Genomic DNA, 12,201 nt, shown 5'->3' on the forward strand with positions numbered 1-12,201 from the left:
CTGAAGTTAATAGACACATACAGAGATGATATGCAGCACAATATAGAAAGTGCTACAAGAATGTATAGTCTTAGAGTCTCAAGAAGAGGTACAAGGAGATGAGAAGTGAATCACTGAAACAAGTGGTTCTGGTTTGTGGATCAGTATGGTTTACCCAAAACACGTGTTTGGTGCTTCACTTCTAAACTCCTCGTACTCTTCTTGGGATTCTATGACTTACACTTGTTGATTTACCAAAAACCTTTCAAGGGTTCAAGAGGATTTTGGTTCTCAGAGAAAGCTGCGATAAAGCTGATGTTCATTGCCCAACTTCTCGAGGAAAAAGGTTAAAGAGTTGCAAGGAAGTCACGGATTTTATCCAAGACAAAGAAAGATTCGAAGGCACAAACATGAGGCGTGTCTTTTGTCGTTCCAAAGGTGATTAAGGAAAGAAAGTCTAAGGATATTGCAGTTGCTGATAACAAGACTTCACAAGATTTAATGGAGGTAAATCTATGAAATTGACCAAAACTTGGGACTTTTACATGTAACGACTGCTTTTTTTTTCAGCCAACTAGGATCGGACCCGCGGTCCACCGCGGGGGAATATTGGTTTACGTAAGTTGATTTTAATATTGTGCGTGTTTTTAGTCCAATCGTGTAATGGACATATAAATATTTATAATAACAAATTGTAGAAAAAATGTTAAATTGTTCATAATTAAACCCATCATATTAATTATGATTTACAAAATGAAATTTTGTGTTTTAGAATTCTAAAATTAGACGATTCATGAGAATTAGAGCAGTCAAAATAGGTCAAAAACCACGGGTCGAGCCCAAATCATCTCACTATTGGGAAGATTTAGGAAAATTTATTAAACCCGCAAAATAAGCGGGCTACATAGATTGATTCGCAGTGGGTCATAGGTTTTAATCGGTTTTCGTCCATAGGTTGGCGGATCAGCCCGCATATTAGTATTTATTGATAAAAATATAATTTATTCAACATGTGGTAATTAAAAAACTTTTAGTAAATGAAATTATAATATTTATAAATATAATGATATATAAAATTATTTTCTCTAATTGTTTTTTATTTATTTATTTTAGTAGTATTTTAAATTTTGGTTACTTTAAAATTATTTAAACAAAATCCAAAGACAACCCCGCAAATCAGCATACATTCGCGGGACGGGTTTGTGTTTCATATATGCTACATGCGGGTCGTGCGGACCGACTAACTACATGTCAAAATATATTTTGCCTATCGCAAAACGGGCTTAACGGGACGAATCAACTCGCTTTGCCAGCTCTAATGGGAATATTATTTAGTCATACAACAAAATGGAGTTTGGACATAGGAATAATAGAATCTGCATCTTATTTGTTAGATAAGAGATTGAAAGGTGAAATATAGTGATTAAAAATTAATTAATATTTTCATGATTCACAAAATTTAATAAATATTTATCATCTTGTTGAATAAAATCTACAAATCATATTCAAAAAAATTTCATAATTTGAAAATTAAACTTCTTTGGTAAGCTATAAATATGAAAATACCATAATTTTGATTTAATCTAATTAAATTAAAATTAGTGACATGGATTTCATATCTATTTAATTTACATGGCCAAAATAAAAATATCTATTTTTTTTATCGTCTGGATTTATTAGTTATTGCAAATTATGAGAACTGTTACATAGACGATTCTACAACGGACAATTCCTTCCGATCCTTATTAGATTCACGACAGACGACACCTCCTTCACCTCCTTCTTCATGCTCTTGATGGACATTTCTCTCTCTGCGTAGAATCCTGGCGAACGGCTATAATTGTATTTCGCTGGAGATCTCCTGCACACTTGCCTCTAATAATCTGCAAATTTATCAATAAATCGTAGTATTTAGAACTCGAACCCTAGACCTCTGGGTGTAGAAGCATTAATTAACTCTTGGTCAACCAATGGGCCAAGGGAGATTCAAAAAAAAAAAAAATCTATTAAATTTATAAAATAGATGGGTTAGTTGTGATAACTTTTATAGAAATATTTAGAAGCAAGTAAGATATCTTTCAATTAATGGTAATTGACTAAAATAAGCAAAATTAATGACAAAAATGTGGATTGTTATGGAATTAGTTCCTAATATATATGAACAAATATATTATACATAATTAATGTATAGTATTGTTTGGAATATGCTTTTATAAATACTTACCATAAGTACAATTAGAATTTATTTGATTTCCATTATAAACATTTGATTTTAGTTTGATTTTTCATTATTAATTCGAATTTATATTCCAAAAAATTTGAAAGATCCGATTTCAGAATTTTGGATCAATTTTCTGATTTTGACCCGACCCATTTTCATTTGTACTTCTCTTTTAATAGTATAGAGATTCGCAGAAGTTGGAGGTTTTTCTTCCAGCTTTTTATCCCACACTATAGGTAATGAATTTGTCTGAGAGTCCTGGACAGAGGCGAGGCAATGTGCTCTATCTGATATTTCTTCCTCGTCTGCAACGCCGAGGACAAGTAGTAGTCCAAGGTGTTCATGTTGATTGCCTTCAAGTGCCCTGCTGTCATGATACACTCACCGGTAACACTTGTATTTGTCCATCAAATACACTTCACTTTCCGGTGGAAAACTCCGTAGTGGATGTATCAAAACAATTTTCCTTCATACACAGTTTAATGTGTTTGATCTGGATCTTTTACAAAAGACGACAAATTTACCTTAAATTCACTTGAGTTTGAACCCAAAGCAAGCTCTATATTCTGAATATAAATCGTAGAAAAAAAACAATAACAAACATAAGAGGATCATTCTTATATAATGGTATTTGTAAGAGAGAAAGTTTTGAAACATAAATGTTTGCAGCAAACACAAATGCAAAAGAGGTTTTTCTTGAGAATGTAACATGAAAAGCCAAAATCCTCTCAAGTCCATCGATCACAACAACTTTAACAAGTCTCTACATTCCAGAGAATGCTTTTTTCCCTATAGCAGAACTCCCAGCTGGAATGACCTTTAGGACGTTAAACCTTACCGTCTTTGACAGCGGTCTGAAACAACATTTTAAGCCAATGGTACTCTATATTAGCACAAGGATTTCATAAGGTAACAGATAATTCATTACTGTCCTCACCTGCATTGCCCGATGATCACATGATCTCCTTCTTTGACACGGAAACACGGTGAGACATGAGCGGGAATGTTCGAATGCCTTTTCTCATACCTATTGATTCGTCGCTGTTAAAGACTGAAAGGTGGAATTCAAAACACACAAAAGTAAAGATCTTTTGTCACCTCTGATACTTCTTAACAAAATGAAGATAGTTCCTCCGAACAATGATAGTCCTCTGCATTTTCGCACTGTGACAAGTACCTGCTAAGATACGACCTCTAATCGAAACCGTCCCAGTAAACGGACATTTCTTGTCAATGTATGCACCTACAATATTCAAAAACAAGAAACAACTCAAAACTAGCCAAAGCATTACACATAACTCATTCCAATTTCAGAAACCAAATATGAAAATTGTAAAAGAGATGACCTTTAATCCAAATTATGACACAATCTAAACAAAAACACAAGCTTTAAGACAATGTAATAGAGGAATTGTGTACCTTCAGTAGCTTCTCTGGGAGTCTTGAAACCAAGACCAATGTTCTTCCAGAAACGATTACCTCCTTTTCCAGGTCTCTTTCCTTTACCAGATTTCTTCGAGCTGAAAATGATTCGGAATAAGAGAAGATCATCTAAAGAACTGAAGAAAACAAAAGATTTTTTCGTTAACTTTTACCTCAAGAAGACCTTTGGTTGCTTCAAGAACGCTTTCTCCGTCTGCAACACACATTAAATTAGAGCTTAGAGGAGAAGAAAAAAAAAGAGAGAAATGATGTTTTACAAACAAAAATGATAGAAAAAAAAAAAGAGAAGAGGAAAAGAAATTAGAAACCTGCTCCGCCATTGTTGAGGTTGTTAAGAGAATATCGAGAGAGATAGAGAGAAGAACCCTTAAAACTGCTTGTGGAAGGAGAAGAAAACCCTAAATCGCGCAATAGTGGCAGATTCGTAATTTATGATAAATGGGCTTTGGGACTCAGTTTTTTACTTTTAGCCCAATCAAATCTTTGCCCAGAAATTTGGTTTCGTGTTCGTTTTTCTTTTTTCTTTTGGATTTATCAAAAATTCAAACCAAGACAAGACATCATCATTTTGAAATTCAGTACTGGTTTTTGGTTTGGATTTCAGTTTTAATGTTAAAAATTTACTTATCTTTTCACATATTTTTCTGCCATTCTCTATTTCATTGTCGTACATTTAAACCAAAGAAATGACTTAGGCTTTAAACGATATGTGACATTAAAATATGTAAATCGGAGTGACCTATAAAGAGCGTCAGAACCTCAATTTTAACCTCGGATTTGATTTCACTTTGTACAAATTATGTCTGTAATGCAACCTATAATTATTTTGAAGGTGAAAAACCTTAATATTAATACTTAATATTTAGAAATATTAATAAGTGAAATACAATTATCATAAGAAAAATTAGTAATCAACATACAATATGAAAAAAAAAATGTTCAATCATACTTAAAATGGTAAATGTAGGCATTGAGTTCATAAGTGTTATCCAATGAAAAATAATTATTAAAAAAAACTAAGAGGATTATGAAAATAAAAGGAACAAGAATCTTCTAACATTACCATCATTCATTTATAGTTAGCGAGTCATAAACTATCAACAAAGTGATAGTTGGTAATCAGCAATCATCCACTTTTTGTTTAATATCTTAAATTTATTCTATAACTTCTATTTTTATTCTTCTTTTTATTGTTGCTTATATTATGCTTATGTTTTGTTTAATTTTTCATATTTTTGATAAAAACAAAATTAGTTCAATTGTTTTCATTGATAATAAGTTATTGATAGAATTATAATATTAATGCATTATCATTCAATTCTTATATTTCCATTTAATATAGAATTTGTTCTGGTTCAAATACTAAAACATGTTTGATAATAAGATACAGATTTGATTTCAGTTTTTTGGTTATAAGCAAATTAATCTTTGATGATTCAGTTTGGTTCTCATTAAACAAAAGGCTACCAAAATGTATGTTAACAAAACAAAACAAAAATAGTTTTGGTGATTTAGATAAATTTTGATATATCTAATATATAAGAAAATATTAATAAGTGTTGGGTAGAATATGTCTTAAGTTATTATCTCAATTTTGAATATGCTCTTGTTTTGTAGGAGTCAAACCCAGTGGTCTTAGTAGTCTTAGTTGTTCTAGATATTAAATCAAATATCTCTTGGATTGACAAGCAAAAATCATCAGGTAAGGGCAACATTGAAAGTTTATAAAGAGGTTCCAAATGTCTTGTGGATGTCATTCCCCAACAGACATCACATGGTTATAACATGATCTCTCAGAGAAGATTTCGATTTGCATTGGTCCAATATCAAAGCGATTGGTTCATGAAACCTAGTAAAAAACAGAGAAAATAATAGTTTATTGAATTAAAAACACAACAGAATTATTGAAGATTTCTTCGGATCTTTTTGTTTCTTTTTCGCTTCTCTTGATTTTATATAAATTTTATTATTAGTGTAGTGATGATGACTTTGAAACATTTGCTTTCCAAGTGAATGCTTATATATTATTTGCACTTGTAAATACTAATTCTCTAAAGATACCTCCACAACATTTGAGACTAAAACCCTTATCCAAAAATAACAAATTATTAACATATTCTATGTTTAATTGACATGTTTTATTTAGAATCACATATCCTTTTTTCTATTTCTTATTTGTTTTTTAAAATTCAAATCATGACATTTGTCATAACAAAATCTAGATTTATTCCAGAGGAAAATAATAAGAAAGAGAGGGCGAATATGGATAATATAGTAATTCTTCTAATTTTCTTGATTTTAATACTAATTTTAGTTTTTATAGTCTTTTACATCATCATCATCAAAGATATTTAATATGACCTTATTATGACGATCAATCATTCAATCCATTAAATAACTATCTGCATCACATACAATTACTATAAACGATTCCACGAACAACTACATGATGTGCACATTTTTTTACAACACTTAGATTCTCAATACTAATTGTAGTTTGATGCTACATTATCATCCCATACAAACTAAATCACTGCTACTATAATAACACTTCATTTTCTTATTATTCTAACCACAATCGTTCTTCTCCTCAAATAGTAGCCCTTCAAACTTGCTAATTTTTCTTACTTGTTCTTAATCCAATACCGCAAGATTTGTTTCTTTGTTACTGTGCTCTTGTTTTGTATATGAAGTCTCTCTCTCTCTCTCTCTCTCTCTCTCTCTGTACAACATTACGAATGACAGATACAACAAAAATCTAATCCTAATCTCATCCCCAAAAACACATAAAAACAAGCTTGATGCAAATGACTCATACCTTACATCAATTATTCAAGATTGTCTAGGACCTAGAAACTTCTTCAATGATGCCAAAATTGCTCTAAGTAGATTTGTCTGAATTCCTCCTCTTCCGCTGCAAGATAATTTATGTCAGAATCTTAGTGTGTTGCAGCAGCAGTTTGTCTTTCGTGCACATTTCTGGTTCTGTCCATGTCGTTTGAGGTGGTGGATGCTATTTACAGGCCACAAAGGAAGATCCCTGAGTCAAAAACTTGCTTCCTTTTTCAGATGGTTTGCTGGTTCTACGTGCATGACTCAGTTGAAGAAGTACTGTGATTTGAGCACTTCCTTTAAATCGAAATCTCCTCTCTTTGGTACTGGAGGAAACACAAGATTAGGGTATGATTCTTGGAAACTTTGGAGTAACTGTATCAAGAACAAAACAATGTCAACAAAACAGATGAGGCTGTGTAATTAACACAAAAGCTTTAATCAATTCCCAAAACGAATTGTAGAAAGAAAGCTTTGTGATTGTGGTAAAGTATGCAACTATAAGTCAATCCATGATCTTCGATTCAGACAAGCTGGAAAACACTTCACACACAATTTGAAAATTATGTGGTGGTTTTACGATCTACAGCATTCTATTGCTTTGGCAGGTGTGCAGAAAAGAATGCCAGACGTTCAGTCATAAGCTTCTTATAACCAGAGAGTTATCGAAAACTTACATCTTCAAGGATCGGTGTGTTGTAAAGCTCAACAAATTTCTCTCTAAGTATCCTGTTCATTGTGTCAACGTCACATGCATGGGTCCAGTAGGAATCATGCACACCTGCAAAACCCAGACATTGAATATGAAGAGAGTCCAAATTTTGTGGTTGGTAAGCCATTAGTTGAATTAACAGGAGTACCTGCAAAGTTTAGGCCAGCCTCTCGACATGCAACAGCAGTCATCATCATGTGGGTGCCGTCCAGCGAGTGCACAAAATTTGGAGGAAATGCAGTTCTTTGTTTCCTAACATCCACCTGAGAATTAAAAGTCTTTTAAGTATACGGGATCATACAATTGAAAATTTCTCAGTGCTCACAAACAAAGGAGCAAATAGGCTTTACCGTGTTACCCTCTCGCTGCAGAGCCAAAACCTGAAGAGATGTTCTTATCTGCAACCATAGTGGTCATATTTGATACCAATAGTCAAAATTATTGGCTCCCACAATGGTATGATTTGTAGTTTACATGAAGAATTCTTAATGGATAGCACTTACCAGATGTCTTTCACTTCTACAATAGGGTTGCACAACAGGAAGTCCAAGAGGGGTGATCCATCGCACTGGATGATTATCGGAAGCAATTATCTGTAATGTTGACAAGTCATATAAGGATACACAGCTCTATTAGGTCTCCCATTTACTAAATGAGAAAAGAGCAGAATTAATAAACATACTACAAGACCACACCTTTGCACAATCACCAAGCCAACTCATAATGGCACGAGCCGCTTCAAATATCTCTCCAAGGGCAGCTAGGGTCACCTGAGGAGAAATGTTTCAACTATAAAATTAGTACATAACTAAAAACAAAATAAAAATTAACCGTCTGAATGCTACTATTCTTCTTACTTTTGCAGAATAGCAAGCAGCAGCAAATAACATTCTCTCGTCAGTGATAACACCTTTCTCTTCTAATCTTCTTTTTATTTGTTCACGCGCTCCAACATAAGTGACACCATATACTGACGTCATTACCGTCTGCTTTACCAGCTTCCTGTCGACCTGAAATTAGAAGAAAACATAGCATCATTGGGAAGAACTTTTGCTGTGGCATAATGTTCATTCAAAAACCTATGAGACTCACTTGAGTGATAAGGATCTTTGCCAACGCGGCGGTTGGGTTTGACTCAGGATCCTTACTGCTGTCCTTCTTCATTATTTCATGGACTCTATCTCAGCACAAGCGAAGAAGAGAGGAGTGAGAAAGAGAGACAGAGAGGAAAACCATTAAAACTACTCTTGACATGATTCCAACTCGAATAAATGAATTGAAAGCCACTCCATTCTAAATTGATATGATACCTCCGTGAAATTTCGGAATAGACATCAGCTGGTTTTTCTCCTGCAACTAGATTAACTGCCGCAGCTTCAAACTGAGAGAAGCCAGTTTACACGAAGAGAAGTATATAAGACTGAAAATTACTTCAAATAAGAGAAAAAGCAGATTATAAATGTTCACAAGAGAGCCTACACTATCTCTTCCTAAAGCTGCATAATGCTGTAGACCATTACACGACCCATCCTGCACATAGAAAAGGTTCAAGGAAAAAATGATGATTAAGAATTGATGGATTATTTGAAAAAAGTACACCATAGTTGATTCACAGCCCAATGGAATTCCTACATCTGGTGAAACCAATTAAAAACTTATACAACAGGGAAAAGCAAACAGCCTACTAAATTCCCCAACCTAGAATCTTCTACAGAAAGCAAATGTCAAGTAGAATACCTGATGAATAGGCAAGTGGGAAATTACTGAATAAGGTGAAGGGCTTCTCAAGGCTTGTGTCAGAATAACACATGCAGCTAAACACTGAAACGGATCTTCAGCCTTTAACCACCATCGTTTTCCATGTATAGGATTTTCAGCTGAATCCATTATATCATCCAAATGGTTTTCCACAAAAGCCAGACGGGCATCATGTGAGAGCTTTTCAACACCACCAGCAAAGAGGTTTGCTAAATGTATTTTCAGCCAATGCAAGCCTGACTTTCCAAGTGGTCGTCCTTCAGCAAACTCCAGGGTTCCACGACAAAGATCAGAACTCAGATGATTTAGATGAGGATGCATTGGGTATGCACGGCCCCTGAAGTCAAGATTGTGAGGGTAGTAGAATCCTTCCTCGTCTTTCATTTTTCTAGCCACCTGAAATGATAATCTTTAGTCTATATCTTTTGCTAGTTAAGTGAAGACGGAACGAAATGTTGTAAGCAGTAAGAATGTATATCTCACAGAAAGTTTGAGCTCAACATCACATCTTAGAGAATGCCTCTCTCTGTTAATCTTGTTGGCCTTTCGAACACTCCATTTCCAGGATTGGATTTCTTCTGGATCCTCAGAGGATGGTTTCTCTGGTATGGGAACCTAAACAAACAAACAAGAAAGAGAGCAGAATACATCAGACACATACCATTAAAGCCTATAACTCTGTAGATGAATTGACTCTTGAAATGAAACCAAGAAAGGTAAATGTTAAGAAAACCTATACTATTTCTAGTGACTTACGTCTTCACGATTAACTAAGCCTGCAATGTTGCCTCCATCAGCCCAGAGCCTTTCCACCACATCAAGTATATTCCTATTCACCCTCCACTTGGTATTCCCAAGTGTATCCAATGCCTGTTCAAGTTCAAATTCGGAATATTAATGTAAAACAGTACTAGACAGCAACAACAAAATATAAACTACAAGAGTGAAAATACCAATGTACCTCAAATACTCTATGAGCAGTCTTGTGACTAATATCTCTTAGTGCATCTTGCTGCTTTTTGGATCCATGAGTACGCATGATATAGGAAGGCAAAAACAAGTAACCACCCTTGTCATATCTGAAGAAAATGCCACAGCATTTACTACGTAAGTACGAGAAACCCAAGGCTAAAAATAATGTGTGGGCATGAGGTTCTCGATAATAGGGCATGATTCATAAGTAAGGGGACAAAATATAGAGCCAAAGAAAAATTTTTTTATCAAAGCATACCCTTTCCATCTCTTTGGTGGTACTAACATCGGAACATAAGGAATTAACATATGCTTAGCCTGCATAAGAAAGTAACAACAAAATATCACCTAAAAGCTCATGAATAGATGATAAAAAAAGACGTCTTAACTCACAGATTTATCCAGTCCTGCAAGAAGGAGCGAGTCACATTCAATAACTCCATATCTCCTCACCATCTTCGACCTGCAAGTTCCGAAGTTCCAGTGATAAGTAAACTCTACACCATAAGCATATATCCCAGTTGAGAAAAAAACAACTTTTTTGCAATAGGCGGTTCTATACATAAAACAACTGAGTAGAAAGACAAATAAAGAGATAGGTACTCATTTTGAGGATTCTCTCTCACCCTGGATATTTGGTCACCGTTTTAAACTTGTGTCTGAATGCAGGTCGAAACTCGGGTATAGAGTCCCCTGACTGGGTCAAGGGAGGTTGTACATAAGCTGCTTCGATCAATAGTTCTAGAAGACGGCTTCCAAGCTGAAATTTAACATAAGTCCAACAACAAAGATGAAATGTGTCAATACCAAAGGCAAATACTATCAATTTCACTAAAAAAAGATTATAAATGCCAAACCTTAGCTTGTGTAGCTCTCCCCCATGGTTTAGTACCTTCAGTTTTCACCACTTTTAATGCATCAATAATCCTTTTCCTTCGAATCAAACTATTAACACGTTTCCTAAGCAATTGCTTTTCTTTCAATTCCTCTTGTGAGTCCCCTGCATTGTTCTTCCTAGTTCTCTTCAAGAAGTTATGAATCCTCACCTAAGAGATCAACCAAAACCACAACTCAACACATCATTTCTCTACAGAAACGAATTGAATAACTACTCATTCATACCTCCTGCTCAATAGCTATGCCAATACTAACAGCAGCTTGAACAACTTGGATACACCCATCTTCATGCCCAGACATAACCAAACCCATCATCTTATGCATCACAATAACCGCCATTTTATCAGCAGGCAAAAGCTCAATATGAGGAGCATAAGCTGCTCTAACTTTCTTACTCTTGTTCTTCTGCAACTTCTGCTCTCTCTCAATCACATCTTTCAACGGCTGAAACCACCCTAAGAACATATGTTTCACATAAGGTAAATTCGGAGCTAGATTCTTCTCACACATCTCCTTCTCCAAATCTCTGTACTCATCAACCATCCTCTCCCACGCTTCAGTCTCTTCCTTCACTTGACGTCTCCTCAAGGAATCAAATTTCCTCTTATCGATATCTTTCCGCTCAATTTTCAAAGTCTGATCAACCATTTTACTCAAACCCTTGAGAAACAAAGCAGAGATCCATGGTGGGTCTTGCATAAACAGTCTCCTCCGACCAGAAAGTCCATTCCTTTCGACAGGATTCTCAAGCTCCTCAATCAAGCTTGCTCCATTAATGGTTCCAGCGTATGAAGAGTCCTGATTCTCGAAGCTCTCGATGAGATTGCCGTGGAAATGAACCGAATTCGAAATGGGTTTCTCGTGAACAGAGAGAGAGCTAGAAGAGGAAGAAGAAGAAGCTGAAATCGGAAGTGAGTGGCGTTCGAAGAAAGGAAGGGTTTTGCGGCGGAAGAGGGCGGAGGAGGGAGGAGGTTTAAGCCAGGTGACGAGAGAAGTTTGGTGTTGGAAGTGAGAGGTTTGGTTTAAGGAGAGAGAAGGAGAAGCCGCCGCAGCGGAAGCCATGGAAGGAAGGTGAAGATAGTAGAAGATAAGGTATTGGTCTTCTAATGAACATTTGAAGAAGAGAGAAATTTTGTGAGCAAATCAATCCAACAAACCTCTCTAAAACCTCTACTCTTTTGTTTTTTTTCTCCCAATAGATATTTCCCCCAAATATATCAAAAATAATTTCCAATAAAATAAATCTTCCATTGTAATTCTATTTTAAAAAAAAAAACAAATTGCAGGGAATATGAATAATAATAATTTGATGTAAAAAAAAAAAGAATAATAATAATTTTTTTGAGGAAAAAATATTGTTAGCTACTTTATCGTTGTTTAAAATAAA

At 34.8% G+C, this 12,201-nt stretch overlaps 2 protein-coding genes across 2 annotated transcripts; both read right to left on the reverse strand.

Moving 5' to 3' along the window:
• Positions 1–2,789: 2,789 nt before the first annotated feature.
• LOC9314790 (40S ribosomal protein S11-3) lies at positions 2,790–4,041 on the reverse strand. The gene is made up of 6 exons (XM_002880501.2): positions 3,952–4,041; positions 3,796–3,836; positions 3,620–3,720; positions 3,299–3,443; positions 3,138–3,227; positions 2,790–3,054 (listed from the first exon to the last, which is right to left on the reverse strand). Exons 1-6 carry the CDS (start codon positions 3,961–3,963, stop codon positions 2,964–2,966), a joined length of 480 nt encoding a protein of 159 aa, XP_002880547.1. The 5' UTR covers positions 3,964–4,041; the 3' UTR covers positions 2,790–2,963.
• Positions 4,042–6,224: 2,183 nt separating this feature from the next.
• Positions 6,225–11,980, reverse strand: LOC9316615 (DNA-directed RNA polymerase 3, chloroplastic). Its single transcript, XM_021028431.1, has 19 exons — positions 11,040–11,980; positions 10,775–10,963; positions 10,544–10,677; positions 10,311–10,380; positions 10,177–10,235; positions 9,907–10,024; positions 9,702–9,815; positions 9,429–9,560; positions 8,925–9,341; positions 8,667–8,717; positions 8,498–8,568; positions 8,280–8,364; positions 8,045–8,197; positions 7,883–7,957; positions 7,691–7,780; positions 7,538–7,585; positions 7,336–7,450; positions 7,153–7,256; positions 6,225–6,850 (listed from the first exon to the last, which is right to left on the reverse strand). Exons 1-19 carry the CDS (start codon positions 11,874–11,876, stop codon positions 6,740–6,742), a joined length of 2,973 nt encoding a protein of 990 aa, XP_020884090.1. The 5' UTR covers positions 11,877–11,980; the 3' UTR covers positions 6,225–6,739.
• Between the last annotated feature and the right edge of the window lie 221 nt (positions 11,981–12,201).

The sequence above is a fragment of the Arabidopsis lyrata genome (genome assembly GCF_000004255.2).
Source record: "Arabidopsis lyrata subsp. lyrata unplaced genomic scaffold ARALYscaffold_4, whole genome shotgun sequence".
NCBI classification, from domain to species: Eukaryota; Viridiplantae; Streptophyta; class Magnoliopsida; order Brassicales; family Brassicaceae; genus Arabidopsis; species Arabidopsis lyrata.